Source organism: Pseudoliparis swirei, chromosome 4 (assembly GCF_029220125.1).
Source record: "Pseudoliparis swirei isolate HS2019 ecotype Mariana Trench chromosome 4, NWPU_hadal_v1, whole genome shotgun sequence".
Taxonomy (NCBI): domain Eukaryota; kingdom Metazoa; phylum Chordata; class Actinopteri; order Perciformes; family Liparidae; genus Pseudoliparis; species Pseudoliparis swirei.
The window spans coordinates 4,310,608-4,329,204 of NC_079391.1; the positions used below are offsets into that span (position 1 = coordinate 4,310,608).

Genomic DNA, 18,597 nt, shown 5'->3' on the forward strand with positions numbered 1-18,597 from the left:
AATCGCCTAAGAAGACTAATGGATGATTAGAAAACCCGTGCAATTATGTTAGCACAGCTGAAAACAGTTATGCTGGTGATATAAGCTATACCAATGGTTCTCAACCTTTTTTCAGTGATGTACCCCCTGTGAAATATTTTTTTGCAGCCAAGTAACCCCAAAGCATTTTGGGTTGAAAAAAAGATTTAATATGCAGCATTTCTCCATCAGTGTCAGATTTCATATATAATATATACAATTCGGTTTATGAACTTACACTTCTATTTTATTGAATATTTATGAAATAACTATTTTGAAAGGCTTTTTTAATGGATGCTAATTTCAAAAATATATTTAAAATAAACCTCACGTACCCCCTCGAGGGCCATCGCGTACCCCCAGGGGTACACGTACCCCCATTTGAGAACCACTGAGCTATACAACTTGAAGTTTGAAGAACAAAATTAATACTTCAAATATTAATCATTATTTCTAACCTTGTCAATGTCTTGACTATATTTTCTATTCAATTTTCAATTCATTTGATAAATAAAAGTGAGTTTTCATGGAAGACACAAAATTGTCTGGATGACCCCAAACTTTTGAACGACAGTGTACATGTAATTTACAATATAACAGGATAAATATAAAAGACATTGAAGACAACAGAATAGCAACATGTATGTACGATAAATAAAAACAACAACAGTGACAGTGAATGCATTTAGTTTTTTTTGTTTTTGTTTGCTTCATTCCCTTTGGTTGAAAAAAATGGACATTTAAATTTTTTATTTTTATGTTAAAGGTACTTCGTAAATATTTGAACACACTTTTGTGTCTTTTCCCCGCACAGCGAAGCCCGTGTCGGTGGAGCTGAGCTGCGGGGCCGGGCCCAGCCACGTCGTGTTGGAGTCGGGGTCCCCCCTGCGGCTGGACTGCAGCCTCGGGGCCAGCGATGCACCTTTCAACATCACCTGGCTTCGGGACGGCCGGCCTCTTCCCTCGGGGGGGCGGGACTTCCTGCAGCATTTGGCCAACGGGTCCCTCCTCCTGCTGCCCACCTCCGGGGCGGGCCGGCGTCTCCGCGGCGTGGAGGGGGGCTACGCCTGCGTGAGCGCCAGCGCCCTCGGAGCCCTGACCAGCCGGACGGTGAATGTTCTTCTAGCAGGTCGGTGCATTTACACTAAACCGTGTATTTATTCTGAAAAGCTTACATTTATCTTTCTCTCGCCGTGATGATCTGGTGATTTGTGTCCTGTCTTTCTCCCAGTGTGTGTGGAGATAGGTTCTAATCCCCACATGGAGAAAGATCATGGATAGATGGATGGATAGTTTCTCTCTTATTGGCAGAGCTGCTTTAACCCTCCTGTTACCTTTACATTTACTAACATATTTTACCCTCGGGGTCAATTTGACCCCAGCAATTAAAACCTCCAGAAAATTATTAAAATTAATATTGTTTCCCAAGTTTAAGTGTGAGGTACTTTATGTTTGTTTGTTGACTACCTAAATAGCCCATTAAATATATAAAAAAGTTGACATTTCTTATATGTTTGTCAAATTGACCCCAAAGAACACCAACGTTAAACATTGAATGGGGTCAAATTGACCCGAAAGGTAACAGGAGGGTTAAAAAACACTAAACAATAGATGGATCATAAACTGAAAATATTAGTAAATGAATCCATTCGTTGTCCGACAGTATTCACAAACCTTCTAGTCGTGTATTTATAATTAAAGTAAAACAATTTCCAGATTTCCTGTTTCCAGCTCTTCACATTTTGCACCTGCTTTTTCTTCTATGATTGTAAATTACATATCTTTGTTGTTTTCTTCAAACAAGACATTTGGATATGTCTTTTAAAAGTCAAAGAAGTGATACCTCTTTCCTGCTTTTACATATAAAATTAAAGAAATAGAGGCAGGTTAGAGGTTGTTTCTTACATTAACTCAGTTATTTCACTTGTCTCTTAACTTTTAGATTCCCTGTCTTGTCCAGGTCGCCCTCGAAAAAGAGATTTTTTATCTCAATTAATCTTTCATTGAAAGTAATCCTGAAGTGGGAGCTTTTGCTCACGAGGTTAGATGACTGCATGATGCAATGACATAAAATAAAATTTGATTGATTCATCCATATAAAGCATTCAGTTGAGTTTACACACACACACACACACACACACACACACACACACACACACACACACACACACACACACACACACACACACACACACACAGACATGTGATTGGAATCTCCTCGCATGGGTGGAGATGAACTTGTCTCTCCTTCCTCTCGGAGAGGAGACGTATCCTCCGGTCCAGACGCGAACAAGTGTCCCGGGAACAGAGCTCACTGTTCATCCGGGCTGCAGCTCTCTGATGGCCCCACCGAGGAGGAGGAGGAGGAGGAGGAGGAGGAGGAGGAGGCCTCTTCCTCTCTCTCACTCTTTAAGTGGCAGTCTTTATTTCGTCATTAGCTTTGTGTAAAATGAGACAGTGTCCTTTGTGGATGTCCCCTGCTTTTGTCAGCTGTCACATGCCTATTTATGAGGATCTCTTGTTGGAGGGACAATAAGGGACAAAAGGAGACGGGGGTGGGGGTATGGGGTGTGTGTGTGGGGGGGGGGGGGGATTAATGGCTAAAAGGCGGAAAGGGCTGAAGAGAGAGAGTTTGCTCGCGATGATGAAAAGGAAAAAAGGCTGAAGAGACCATTAAGAATGACCTTCAGTCTGTGTGTGTGTGTGTGTGTGTGTACGCTTTTGAATGGAATCCGCGATGAGAGCCGATGAGATAGACGTGTGCGAGGGGAGTCTGGTCCGTTGACATTGAACCGACGTTCTCGGTTCCTTCCACGCCTTCGAGATCACATCTGTAACACGTATTATATACCTACATACATATATATATATATATGTATGTCGGTATATAATTATATATATATATATGTCTATATACATATATATATATATATATTAATATGTATAAATACATATATATATATATTAATATATGTCTATATATGTATATATATATACAGTATATATATATATATTATAATGTATGTATAATGCATCTGTATATGTAGAGACGGTGTTTATTTCTTAACTTAGTCGTACATCTTCCCAACATCTCTGTCGGTACATCAGGAGAAAAAGAAAAAGCCTCTTTTAATGCTAATTAGGCCAATTAACCTTCCTCGTTATGAGACGGCTGAGATGAATCTCAATATTTCCTAATCTGTGGTTTTTTCGCAACTCATTACAGTCACAACGGATGATGTCATAGTCGTTAAAAGTGTGCGCTCCCCTCCATACAAACGAGCCGTGTGTACGTAATGCCTTCATGTCTTCTGCTCTCTTTGTTTACAAAAGGGCGTAGGAGAGAAAAAAATCTCTCTTTTTTTTCAAATTTCAAGCAACAGATGTTTGGCTCACGTTTTTGGGTGTTTTCATTCCAGTGGAATCCCCGTCTCCGACTCGCATGATTTGAGTAAATTCTTAATTATATATTTTTTTAACTCTAGTTTTCAAACAACATAAGAATATGTATTTTCATACAGTCACTTTCTTTGTCAATTTTTCCAGTTGTACTCCAGTTGTGTATGTATGATGCATGTGGATGTGTAGAGAAGGTGTTTAATTCCCTTAACTCTACTTTTCAAACAACAACAAAAGAAGAGGGGAAAAAAAGTTAATTCTGAATATATTGCATACAAAATAACGAAATACAAATATGACAAATATAATAAAATAATTAATTTTAATAATAATTGTCCACTCCTGAGTGTAGTATTGTATTTGTCAGAGAGGATTGTGTATAAATTGTATTATTAAAATTAAAATTAATTATTTTGAAGCAGACTGATATAAATGCATACAGTCTTCATCAGACTCAAAATGTCCAACTCCATACATGAATACCCCAAACTGTTAGAATGGAGGCGCTTTATGAATCTAAACAAGGACTGTGTAATGTTAATGTGAAATTGAAATGCCATAACACACGTTTCTTATTTGCTTTGACATACCTGTTGAGGCACAGACATGCATTGTTGCTAGGAAACAATTGGATCTATTGTTTTGGCCCCTGTGTCTTGAGATGTCAACCATTGTTGCTCTTGAGAAATGGCGCGGTGTCTCGGAGAGGTCAGGGAAGAAGACTGAAGACTGAAGACTGAAGACTGAAGACTAAAGACTAAAGACTAAAGACTAAAGACTGAAGACTATAGACTGAAGACTATAGACTGAAGACTGAAGACTAAAGACTGAAGACTGAAGACTATAGACTATAGACTGAAGACTGAAGACTAAAGACTGAAGACTGAAGACTAAAGACTAAAGACTAAAGACTGAAGACTGAAGACTGAAGACTGAAGACTAAAGACTGAAGACTGAAGACTGAAGACTATAGACTAGAGACTGAAGACTGAAGACTATAGACTATAGACTGAAGACTGAAGACTAAAGACTGAAGACTGAAGACTAAAGACTATAGACTGAAGACTGAAGACTAAAGACTGAATACTATAGACTGAAGACTGAAGACTAAAGACTAAAGACTGAAGACTAAAGACTATAGACTAAAGACTATAGACTGAAGACTGAAGACTGAAGACTGAAGACTAAAGACTGAAGACTATAGACTGAAGACTAAAGACTATCGACTGAAGACTAAAGACTGAATACTATAGACTGAAGACTGAAGACTAAAGACTAAAGACTGAAGACTATAGACTGAAGACTAAAGACTAAAGACTGAAGACTATAGACTGAAGACTGAAGACTAAAGACTGAAGACTAAAGACTGAAGACTATAGACTGAAGACTAAAGACTATAGACTGAAGACTAAAGACTATAGACTGAAGACTGAAGACTGAAGACTATAGACTGAAGACTAAAGACTAAAGACTGAATACTATAGACTGAAGACTAAAGACTAAAGACTGAAGACTATAGACTGAAGACTAAAGACTATTGACTGAAGACTGAAGACTAAAGACTAAAGACTGAAGACTATAGACTGAAGACTAAAGACTATCGACTGAAGACTGAAGACTAAAGACTGAAGACTATAGACTGAAGACTAAAGACTATAGACTGAAGACTAAAGACTGAAGACTATAGACTGAAGACTAAAGACTGAAGACTAAAGACTGAAGACTATAGACTGAAGACTATAGACTGAAGACTGAAGACTATAGACTGAAGACTAAAGACTATAGACTGAAGACTATAGACTGAAGACTGAAGACTATAGACTGAAGACTAAAGACTGAAGACTAAAGACTATAGACTGAAGACTAAAGACTATCGACTGAAGACTATAGACTGAAGACTAAAGACTATCGACTGAAGACTGAAGACTAAAGACTAAAGACTAAAGACTAAAGACTAAAGACTAAAGACTGAAGACTATAGACTGAAGACTAAAGACTATAGACTGAAGACTAAAGACTAAAGACTAAAGACTAAAGACTGAAGACTATAGACTGAAGACTAAAGACTAAAGACTAAAGACTGAAGACTAAAGACTAAAGACTAAAGACTAAAGACTATAGACTGAAGACTAAAGACTAAAGACTAAAGACTGAAGACTAAAGACTGAAGACTAAAGACTGAAGACTATAGAGCGTATTCACGTGACGTCAGAATCTCAATCACGCCATCTTGGGGTCCACTTATTAAATGTCAGAAGAAGAAGACCTGGCTATCGTGTCCGCTGTTTGATTATGCGAGAGCCCAGCAACCTCATGTCCTTCTGCATTACCAAAGAAAGATTTCAGCGGTTGGAATTGAATATTCGCAACGCTTTTTTACCTGATTTTACTCACTCAACACTTTGTGGTTAATTCGCTAGTTACCCCTAGTTACCAGCACATAGCCCGGTCACATTCCTGTAAAACAGTTTTCATTTCCGCTATCGACCATGGGACATTAACAACTATTTCTGCGTTATACTTGCTGTGGAAATACCACAAATGTGGGAACATCAAGCGCCCCGTGTCTGGGTTCATATATGACCCGTAGTCGCAGCTCCGCCTCCAGGACGAGTGTCTGGATGAAGCCGCTTCCAGCTCCTTCAGGACCAGCAGTGACTGTTTGGTGGCCGTGCTGAGTGCTGTTCCCATGGAGCCAGTGTTTTATTTTACCTTGAAATGAATCACAGAGTAAAGGCAGACATCGGCTGACGGAGTTGCCGTGTTCATGGCTTCCTCCCAAGTTTCCATCCACAGTTCCCTTTGCGCAAGTGAAACATTGATTTTCGCTCGGCGAAAAAGCAAAAAGAGATTATTGACGAGAGTCAATGGAAACGTGCCCACAACCCGATGTGTCAACAGAAACGACCCGCCTCCTTTGCATTAAAGTGTGTGTGCACACTCACTTATCAGCTGTTGTTCAGCGCTCACGTACGTACACACACACACACACACACACACACACACAGGGATCCAGTGATGTAATCAGTAGGCGATGTAGGAGCATCAAGGCCCAAACTAGATAAATACTGAGGTCAGCACACAGGAACCAAAGTTTAGATACACACACACAAGCACGTGCACTCACACACACACACACACTTGCATGCAAACACAGACACACACTCTCATGCACACACAGACACATACAAACATGCACACACACTCTCTCTGGCAGTGTCACATGGAGGTACCATGAGGCATCGTTCTGCGTGATAACAACGAGACTCGGAGGTTAATCATCAACTCAAAGCTGACTCCGCAAAAATCACTCCGACATTAGTCGGCCTCTCCGCCCCCCCCCCCATCGCTCTACTTCCCTCAGTCGGAGCTACAGGCAAAGGAGCCGGACATGAAACCACTTTTGTTCTCCTCTCCAACAGTCTGCTGGGGTCAGAGGTCAGAGGCCCGCAGGCAGTGCTCTCTGCTGCCCCCTGGTGCTTTGCTATAATCTATGGGAGGACGGCATTTCCCCCCTGTGTGTGTGTGTGAATGTGTTGGGGCTGGGGAAACATTGGAGCTCTGCCAAGAGAGAGAGAGAGCAATAGAGAGAACGAGAGAGAGAAATAATCGAGCGAAACCTGATTAAATCCCCATTTTCAGGACATTCAGGTGTACGAGAACGCGTCTTTATTTAAATTACACCAATTAAAAGTGTGTTTCGTTTTTTTAATCCCCGAAAGTGGTCTGTAAACAATATTCAGACTGGGCAGATTCTGAACTTCATTAAGCTGTTTAAAAGTCAAATAGTGAGATTACTAGTTTTTTTTTGTATTTTTTAAAGGCGTGAACCCACGATACGTGTATCAATTCCTTTTCCTCTGGTGTGTGTGTGCGTGTGTGTGTGTGTGTGTGTGTGTGTGTGTGTGTGTTTAAGATAATAGCATGTGTGACCTAGTACATCAAACAAACTGTCCTCGAGGACACACACACACACACATTATAGATCATTAAAAAAAGAGCATTTGCACAATTTATATATAATCTGATAGATAACCCCCATGACATCATCTCTACCCTCCCCTCCCCCCCCCTCCCTCCTCCAGGTCTGTCCAAGTTCCACCAGGAGCCGTCCCCTCAGACGGCGCCCGCAGGGGGCGTGGCTCGCTTCCAGTGCCAGATTGAGGGAGTCCCCGCCCCCGTCATCACCTGGGAGAAGGACTCGGTGGCGGTCCCCGAGGAGTCACGGTAACACGCCTCTGATGTGTCGTCGTTGTTGTTGACCTTAAAGTTCTTATCATCCCATGATTTTCTCTTCTTGTCTATTCATTTTCTCACATTTACAATCAATGCGAGGACTTTGATCAAATATCTTTTCTTTTGTTTGTCTCAAACTTTTTTAGTTTACTTCTGACCCTGTTATTTGGTATTGTTATATCTCTGATACTTGTTGTTGTTTATTCTTGTGGTGTGCGTTGCGTAATACCTTTAGTTCCGCGGATTATCACAGGATGGAAGCCCATGTCATCAGGAAATGACCTTGTCAGCTTCGTGGTATTCCATTATAATATTTTATATCACATTTTCTCCGAGCTAACGCCTTCATCTGCATCATTTCCTTTCATCCTCTGACGCTAAGTGGAAGGAGGAAGTCGTCAATGACTCATAATGTTTCCTTTAGAGTCACCGGCGGCGGAGCAGCGGTCACATTAACGGCTTTCTCGTTGATTACATTTGCGTTTCTCCTTTTCTTCGCCGCCCCCCCCCCCCACGCTGTTTGTTCCCAGCTGTGATTTGGAGTGGGCGGTTGCTGATTATCAATTATGCAACGCCCGAGGCGTCGTCGTGATCGTGGCCGTCTGAACGTCTCTGACCCGCGGACCGTCCGTTCTCTCGACCTGCGGCGCCGTTAACGGCCTCGCACAAAGACGAGCCGAGGGGGACGGCCGCTTCATCTCTCTCTCTCTCTGTTCTCTCTCATGGCTCCCTTTATCTTTCTCTCATTATCTCTCTTTTTTCTTCTTCTTTCTTCCTCTCATTCCAGGTTCCACCCCTCCGCTCGCTGCCTCTTTATATTCTCCCGCTGCCTTTTTTTATTACCGCCGCTCCATTTCCTCTCTTCTAACTACCACTAGTCACATTTTTGGTGGGATTCTTAGGCTGCGATAAAGACGATGAGAGGTCCTTGGGCAGGGTTCGTACGGTCATGGAAAACCTGGAAAAGTCATGGAAATGTAAAAATAAAAAATAAATTTCAGGCCTGGAAAATACCTTGAAAAAAATTGAAATCCCTAAAGTAAAAAGAAAAATCCTGGAAATATGTTATATTCACATGTGCATTAACGTTGAGTTTTAAATAATTAATATGCTTTAAAAAAAATGTTGCTCAAAATATAAGCCGGCATACGCTCTTTCATAATCGCACATTTTTCACGCTGCAAGTGAACGCAGCGTAACAGGAGAGACATACATGTTTCTTCTTTTAATCTAAACTATTGTCTCTCATTCATTTGTGTGAATTTAAGCTTTTATACTGTATGCTTTGGAATTTTCTTTGTTAGTTTAAATACGACATTTTCTCACTTTTTCAGGTCTACACCCGAGATTTCACCAAATGTTTCATCATGGAAATTTGGTTTAAAGTCCTGGAAATCCATCAACATGTGTATTAACTCAGAGAGAGGAAGAGAGAGAGAGAGAGAGAGGTAAACGTAGACGTGTAGAAGTAAAGTTGAGATAAGCTTCATTCAAAGACTTTAAGTTAGATTGATAACTCTAATCATTCGACTATTTTGATATAGATTTTAGTAGTAACAAGTCAAGACTGTTAACAACATATTTAAATATGTTATATATATATATATATTCTTTAGTTTGTATTTATATATATATATATATATATTACAAAATAAATAGTAACATGTCCTCACAGAGTAACAAGTAAAGTCTGTTAACAACATATTTAAATATTTTATATATATACAAATATATATAAATATATATATACAAAATAAATAGTAACATGTTCTCACAGAGTAACAAGTAAAGACTGTTAACAACACATTTAAATATTTTACTTCACACAAAAAAAGTTTTACAGAAATTAAAATAATCCCTTTTGGAAAAAATATCTTTAATATATTCAACCAACAGCACAAATAGACATTGCACCCAGAACGATGAGACACACACAGATGAGTATAAACGGTTTATTGGGGTTATTCTGTGCTATTAAGAAGCGTGAGTGGTCGTCTTGGGATAAAAAAAACTACTTTCATCTTTTTTAGTCCTGCAGTTAATTCACATTTGGAGTTTGGAGTCTCCTAAATGAAGATGGAGTCCTGCGAGGACTCGTCAGTAGATCAGATCTATTCTTTTCCACGGCGCGGGTCACTGAGATGCTTTTATTCACTTGTTTTCCCTCTCTGTCGTTTCCCTTCTTCCTCTTCCTCCCTCTCCTGTGGAACAGGTTTGTTTCCCTCCTCAACGGCGTGCTCCAGATCCTGGAGGTGACCCAGGAGGACGAGGGCGCTTACCGCTGCGTCGCGTCCAACTCCGCCAGAAGAGACGTGTCTCGCGAAGCCCGGCTCGCCGTCAACACAGGTAAAGGTCTGCCGCTTTGCATTGTGGGGTTCGAGGTCCCGCTGGGAGCCGCCGGCCGTCCTCGCACATCCAATGTGAGTTTGAGGACCAGAGGCTTGAAATGCATTCGATTTTTTTCTCCAGTGCTGACAACACTGTGGGTAAATCAGCTTTTGCAATCTGATTTTACTTTTTACTTCTTGATTCTTTTTTCTATTTTACTGAAAAAAAAGACAATTCATTGTAAATGACAACAACAAAAATTCTAATAAATTGAAAATAATAATCATTAAAAGAAAAAAAATTACAAAGAAAGAAAAGTCAGATATAAGTAGAAAATATATATTACATTTATTATATATTTGCTATATATATGCAATGTGTGTTTTAAACTATAATGCATCATCTATATCTGTAATCTAAATAATTGACTGAATGATAAAAACTGTTTTACATGTGCAGTTTGCATTATTTGGACTATGATGATAACAGGTTGCTGTAATACTTCAAAGATCCCCTCCAGACCTGTTTTTTAAGATAATTCAAATACTCTGCTTTGAATAATAATTCAGTTTATATTATATCGCTCAATATCACAAATTCTGAATTTGCCTCAGAGGGCTTTACAGTCTGTACACATACGGCATCCCTGACCTTTGACCTCACATCGGACCAGAAAAAAACATTTCAGGGGGGAAAAAGGGAAGAACCCTTCAGGAGGCATCAGACTCAGCTATGAGACGTGGAGTCACAAAGACTCTGGGGAGGAAGCAGAGTTAGTAATGTGCAATAAGGAGAGATGTAAATTCATCCATAAGTAGAGAGAGAAGAGGAGAGAGGTGCTCAGTGTATCCTAACACGCCCCCCAGCAGCCTCTAAGCCTATAGCAGCATCTCTAGGGGCGGGGCCAGGTGAACCTGATTCAACCTGAGCACTATTAAAGAGGAACGTCTTAAGTCTACACTATAATAACGTGTTACTTCATTTCAACTTTCCACATCACACGTGTGTAAATTGTATTTTGAAGCGTCATTGTCACAAAATCAGGATTAAACTCAGATTTAAGGCGAGCCGAGAGAAACTTCCCCTCGCCGGCAGATACACGTGAATACAGATTTATTTTGTGGAACGTACATCGTGCCGCACAGTCGAATATATAAGTGAAGCAAAACACAGCGTTTGAGTGGACGATGTTATACCACAGCCCATATATCAATAGACTGCTTTGCAAGAGGAAACAGTGGCTCTGAATACATTTACATTACTTTTGCGGCTGTGTTTCCTCTGAGTAGTCCAGGACCGTCGTAGCTCCACATGGAGGAATACGACGTGGGAATTATCTTACTTTCTCTATCTATTCCCGACTAAAATAACGAGAACGAGGGGGATAGAATTGGCGTAACGTGATGAATATATTGCATTCATAGACCGCGTAGAGTTACTCCAAACAGCTGCACCGTGGAAGGAAGTGTGGCACCAATTTCTTTCTTTTCATTAGTGAGCAAAAGTTTGATTCAATATTGAATTTCATGAACACGACTAAATGTGTTCTGCGACGTGAAATTCTAATATAAAAACGAATTGAGACCTGGAAAATAAAAAATAAAGGTCTGCCTGGACGTCGACGGCCACATTCTGAGCTAAAAGGTCGTAAATATTGCTGTCTGTCCATCGCTTGGATCTGATTCACCAAACTCACGTCAGAACACTAACGAACCGACGGAGCAACTTCTGGGTTCAAAAGAGGTCAAATTACTGTTTTCTTGACCTGGCGGGGAACGTTATTATGACATCGTTGAATATTCGAACCGTGGCAACAGCAGATAAAAAAAATTATTTTTTGACAAAAAATGAACTGCAGCTCAAGTTATTACAACAACTCAATTCACTGAATACATTTAAGAAAATTAGAATGGGCACTCGGGAGAGCGCATACCTTCGCATATCACAAGATTGGGCATTGAATTATGAACATGTTGGCATTAGTTGCATGCCAATTGGATATAAATTGACCACGCTATGGTAAAAAGAAGATGTTGACCTTTTCATGACCTTGACCTTTGACCCGATCGATCCCAAAATCTAATCAAATGGTCCCCGGATAATAACCAATCATCCCACCAAATTTCATGCGATTCGGTTTAATACTTTTTGAGTTATGAGAGTAACACGCATACAAATAAATAAATAAATAAATACACGGCGATCAAAACATAACCTTCCGCATTTTCAATGCGAAGGTAAATATATCAACGATGGTGAAAAATTCGTCCGGCAACGAGTTGCGAAAGCCAATCAGCGTTGAGTTCTAATGGAGCTGGAAGAGACAGTTATTCAGACGTAGAGGTGAAAGTCAGCGAGCCTACGGGTGATGTCATGTACAGGACTGTCTCAGAAAATTAGAATATTGTGATGAAGTTCTTTATTTTCTGTAATGCAATTAAAAAAACAAAAATGTCATGCATTCTGGATTCATTACAAATCAACTGAAATATTGCAAGCCTTTTATTCTGATTTATTGCTGATTATGGCTTACAGCTTAAGAAAACTCAAATATCCTATCTCTAAATATTAGAATATCATGAAAAAGTATACTAGTAGGGTATTAAACAAATCACTTGAATTGTCTAATTAACTCGAAACACCTGCAAGGGTTTCCTGAGCCTTGACAAACACTCAGCTGTTATAAATCTTTTTTTTTACTTGGTCTGAGGAAATATTAAAATTTTATGAGATAGGATTTTAGAGTTTTCTTAAGCTCTAAGCCATAATCAGCAATATTAAAAGAATAAAAGGCTTGCAATATTTCAGTTGATTTGTAATGAATCCAGAATGCATGACATTTTTGTTTTTTTAATTGCATTACAGAAAATAAAGAACTTTATCACAATATTCTAATTTTCTGAGACAGTCCTGTATAAATATATATATATTTACCTCCTAATTGATCCTTTTAGTTAGGAAACAAAGTGCAGCAGAGTTCAGTTACATAACCACAACAAAGACCGTCCTTAACTTTGACTACCCGTGGTTGTCATGCGACGCTCACTCGGGGCGCCCTTTGCCGTTGTCCTTTGTGCGATGTTATTGCGGTATACTTCCCTCTCACTTCTTATTAAAAGCATTGCTATTATGCAAAGCACTTTGAGCTGCCGGTGTCGTGCATTAAATGCGAGCGCCGTGCATTTTTTTTTTTTTTACCTCCGCTGTCCTTCAGACTTCATTTGCCTGCAACACAAACACTCAAATTGAAGAAAAATATGTCACGCTGTTTGTTCGTCTCTTCGTCCAAAAGGCCTCATTCTTCACCGTTTGAGTGGCAGACGAAAGACAAGAAGAGCTTCAGTGTATCGATTCAGTGACAACATTATGATAAATTATGCAACGCACACATTATTTCAAATTGTGAGCAAGTGCTGCAGGGAAAGCATTTTTTTTAATGTATAATTTTTATGTAGGATTCATTTAATTGTCTCCTAATATTCTTCACCTGCATCCCAGTGCATTGTGTCTTAGCCTCAACCTCAATGTACTATGATCACAATAATTACTTAGATTATACTGTAGAGTTGTAGTGGATTTTATATCTACTTGCACATGTAAATAAGAAAGTATTATGTTTTAAATTAATACATAATACACTTAAATCAGTTGTGCGACTTTCTACATCATAATAGTTTATTTGAGAAATTTCAATCAGGATTTAGAAAACACCACAGCACCGAGACGGCACTGGTGAAAATTACAAATGACCTCTTAATGGCAGCAGATAAAGGACTCTCTCTCTCGGTCTTGTTAGACCTTAGTGCTGCATTCGACACCATTGACCATGACATCCTGTTACAGAGACTGGAGCAGTCGATTGGCATTTCAGGCGACTAACTTGGTTTAAATTTTAAATCAGATTTATCAGTTTGTATCGATGTAAACCATGACGCCTCGATAACGATAAACGTTAATCACGGAGTTCCACAAGGTTCTGTGCTTGGACCAATTTTATTTACCTTATACATGCTTCCTTTGGGCAATATGGGCATATCAGGAAACACTCCATAAACTTTCATTGTTATGCAGATGACAGATGACTCAACTATATTTATCGATAAAACCAGAGGACAACCAAATTCAAGCAAGCATGTCTTAAAAGACATAAAAACATGGATGACCTGCAACTTCTTGATGTTAAACTCAGACAAAACCAAGTAATTTTAATCGGCCCTGAGCACCTCAGAGATCAATTATCTGGTGATGTGGATTCTGTAGACGGCATTGCCCTGGCATCCAACACCACTGTAAAGAATCTTGGCGTTATCTTTGATCGGGACTTGTCCTTTAACTCCCACGTAAAGCAAATCTCAAGGACTGCATTCTTTCATCTACGTAATATTTCAAAAATCAGGCACATCTTGTCTCAAAAGATGCAGAAAAATTGGTTCACGCTCGTTACTTCGAGACTGGATTACTGCAACTCCTTATTAGCAGGCTGCTCTAATAAATCTCTTAGGTCCCTCCAGTTGATCCAGAATGCTGCAGCTCGTGTTCTCACTAAAACTAAGAAAAGAGATCACATCACTCCTGCACTAGCTGCTCTGCACTGGCTCCCAGTAAAATCAAGAATCACTAATAAAATTCTTCTCTTAACCTACAAAGCCTTGATTGGTGATGCTCCATCATATCTTAAGGAGCTTGTCGTACCATATTGCCCCACTAGAGAGCTACGCTCACTAAATGCGGGACTACTTGTAGTTCCTAGAGTCTTAAAAAGTAGAATGGGAGCCAGAGCCTTTAGTTATCAAGCCCTCTTTATGGAACCAGCTTCCAATTTCAGTCCGGGAGGCAGACACAGTCACCTCGTTAAGAGTAGACTTAAGACCTTCCTCTTGACAGAGTTATAGTTAGGGCTGAATCAGGTTTGCCCTGGTCCAGCCCCTTGATATGCTGCTATAGGCTTATAGCTGCCGGGGACGTTTTAGGATGCACTGAGTACCTATCTCCTTTTTTTCTCCTTAAGGATGAATGTTCACCTCTCAATCACACGGTACTAACTCTGCTTTCTCCCGGAAGTCCTTTTGACTTTCGTCTCATGGGGTCATCGGACCCTATGAGACGGCATAGATCCTATCTGCCTGATGGATCGTCTGGGTCGTGGAATTCCTGCTCATGACTACGCCACTGTCCTGTTGAGACTCCGCCCTCCTCCTCCCCACCGCCATCTGCCTGATGGATCGTGGAGGTCTCCATCGTGGAATATGCCTACTATGAACTATTCATACACTCTGTCATATTCATTGAATGTATTTTAACTCTAAATCTGTCCTTCTGTACACATTACATCTATTGCATCTGTCCATCCTAGGAGAGGGATCCTCCTCTGTTGCTCTCCTCCAGGTTTCTTCCTTTTTCCCCTGAAGGGTTATTTGGGAGTTTTTCCTGGTCCGATGTGAGGTTTTGGGGCAGGGATGTCTATGTGTACAGATTGTAAAGCACTCCGAGACAAATTTGTAATTTGTGAAATTGGGCTATACAAATAAACTGAATTGAATTAATAAGGGATGTTATGAGGAATATTAAGAGAAAGACACTGTTTTATTATTAACTGTATGTTGCATGAGAGTGAAGGAGATTTTATTGTTTAGAGGTGGTAGTTCAATTGGATTCCGGTGGAAAACCTGGGATGTTACTTTTATTTTGAAGTCAAGATGTGAAGTGTTATTCTGAAGGAACTTCCTGTCCTTGAGCGGAAGCGTGACGTGAGCTTAAAAATAATTTACTCAGTGAGACCGACATCTGCGTTGTTTAAATTAGCCCATTGTGCTAACACCTTAGCCATTAAATATTGTTAAACTTAAAATGATTTTTTATTAAATTTTCTTTTCTTTTTTTTGAATTATTCTTTCAATAGAACAGAGAAAAAAAATCGAATCCTCAAACTGCCACGCGGATCCATCCACAATAATACGGCAACAGCCAGCGTATGCATGGCGGCGTCTTTTAATGCTCCGACCAATTTAAGTCGAGAATTTCAATGAAATGAAACGAGTTATGCCGTTCATTAAATTAAAGACGTATATTTCATCCTGCAGCGTTTTGGCGAGACACCCTTCTCTCTCTAATCAAAACGCCCGAGCGGCTGCTTCCTGTGCGGAGCTGCGTCCGTGTGTTACGTGCTCTGAATACCGTTGCGGCGTCGCGATGCCACCGTCACGCAGCCACCGTCACGCAGCTCGCGTTAACGCCGTGTGTGATCACCCGTCTGAGGAGAGATCAGTCAGCTGTCGTTGGCGCTGCGTGGGAAGCTGTGTGTTCGGTGTGAAGCCTTTGTGTCGCTGGAAAAAAAGAAAAGTTATTTACTGTTACTTATGAAAGTTAAAAAATATATTTTTTACAGCCACCGGAGCATTTTTTGGAAAATGGGTTTGCCGGATCGGTGCAGGGGACGAGTTGTCTGGTCAAGAGCTTTACAGTTCACTGATAATAATAATAATAATATTAGTAATAATAATAGTAATAATAATAATAATAGTAATAACAATACTAGTAATAGTAGTAATAATAATAGTAATAATATTAATAGTAATAACAATAATAGTAATAGTAATAATATAGTAATAATATAGTAATAACAATAATAGTAATAATAATAGTAATACTAATAATAGTAGTAATAATAATAGTAATAATAATAATAACAATAGTAATAATAATAATAGTAATAACAATAATAATAATAGTAATAATAATGCATGAAATGTATATAGCACTTTTCAAGGTACTCAAAGGCACTTTACATCACATAATTAAAACATCCTAGAAGCTATACAATACAAATAACTACAATGACAATAAAAACAATGGATAAAAACAATAAGAACGACAATAATCAATAACAGGAACACACATCCTCCGAGACGAGAAGGCGGGACTACCTGGAAGAATCACCCCCGACATCTTTACGGGGGGAAAAGCAATTTTTAATCTCAATGGGATTCACCTGGTTAAATAAAGGTTTAATAAAGAAATGTAAACTGCCCCCGAAAGACGTCAACTAACCCCCTCCATGCCGAGGAGGGGTCGTCGTTATCTTTGAACTCCTATATCTCATATTCATGGGATACTTTATTGCCTCGTACACGCCCTGTATAGAGAGAATTACATATCACATGCAGTACAGGGAAAAACAAAGGATGAACAGCGTGTAAAGATCTTTTAAGAAAACCTGTTTCTAAATCCAGGTCACCCTCGAAAAAGAGATTTTTAATCTCAATCGGTTACACCTGGTTAAATAAAGGTTTAATAAAAAAAGTAAAAAAACATCTAAAAGCGAATCGACCTTCTTTCTTTAATCCCTAGACGTGTAAATAAGCGTCTTTGAGTATTATGAAAAGCGCTTATAGAAATTTGATGTATTATTATTATTATTATAAATAGTGTTGTTTGTTATTATCAGTGAACTATTTGCCACCAGAATAAACTGATCCTTACGCCCCTGACCCTGACATGCAGGTACAAAGCAGGGAAAAGCGAGAAATAACGGAATATGAACAGTTTCATTTTCTTTATTTTTTTCCTTATTCACACCTCTTATGAGGAGGAGGCTGTTTCAAGGAGAAAGAAACCACTTCAGGCTCTTGTTGTGTCAGAACTAATGCAATCACTTCACAATCCTGTGAATACAAAACCTCGATAACGTCCATCGCCACGCTGCGTCGGCTTGATTCCACATGTACTCCACAAGTGGCCCCGCTTCTTTACCTCGAGCTTATCGTTGTTGTTTTCCATCTCGTCTTTCCTTTCCTCTTTATGCCCACACACATCTCATCCACATTAGACTCACCCTGCAGTGACACACCTAAACCATGGATTTCTGTTTGTAATCTCAGTGTTGGATTTATAAAGTGTCCGGCCCTTCCTCTGGGGGCTGTCTGCTCTAAAGCTGCGTTCACAACTAAAGCGTAACGCGAATATTCGCAACGCTTCACTCGCTTGACTATTTGTGGGTTTTCGCTTCATTCACGCCATTCGCACCTTACAGGGGGAGGGGCTTATCTCCCTGGCTTTACTTTGTGGAAACAGTTATCATCTCCTTCATCCACCATGAAGAACTAACCACTAGTTCTGCTTTTTACTTGGACATCCCACAAACGTCTGAACATCTAACACCCTCGTGTTTGAGTTCATAACATCAATATAACTAGAACGGGCACTCGGTAGAGCGCATACCTTCGCATATCACAATATTGGGGATTGAATTATGAACATTTTGGCATAAATTGCATGCCAATTGGATAAAAATTGACCGCGCTATGGTAAAAAGAAGATGTTGACTTTTCATGACCTTGACCTTTGAATCGCAATTTTGCTTCCCATCATTGGTGAAGGAATGACGTATTTAAATCTAGGATGTAGGAGCCAATCAGAAGTCGGGACCAGGCTGATGTCATCTCTCAAACGGGGCAACTTTCCAGCCTCTTATCACAAAATCAATAAAAATATTTTACTGTCCACAATACCAAAGTACACACGTATTATTTGTTTCCTCTCTATAGGCTCCACTGAAGCCCTGAATGGAGTTGCCATCGTTTCACCCCCCCAGAATGCAACAGTGGTGCTGGGCCGCCC

General features: G+C 39.7%; 1 protein-coding gene across 2 annotated transcripts in view; it reads left to right on the top strand.

The window, feature by feature from the left end:
* Nucleotides 1-18,597, top strand: part of igdcc4 (immunoglobulin superfamily, DCC subclass, member 4) — an 81,197-nt gene that overhangs the window by 38,387 nt on the left and 24,213 nt on the right. For both annotated transcript variants that reach the window (XM_056413664.1, XM_056413666.1), the window contains exons 2-5: nucleotides 833-1,147; nucleotides 7,503-7,644; nucleotides 9,866-9,999; nucleotides 18,525-18,597. The exon at nucleotides 18,525-18,597 is cut by the window's right edge and continues 62 nt beyond it. In XM_056413664.1, the coding sequence (XP_056269639.1) occupies nucleotides 833-1,147; nucleotides 7,503-7,644; nucleotides 9,866-9,999; nucleotides 18,525-18,597 (664 nt within the window). The remainder of the gene's footprint in view (nucleotides 1-832; nucleotides 1,148-7,502; nucleotides 7,645-9,865; nucleotides 10,000-18,524) is intronic.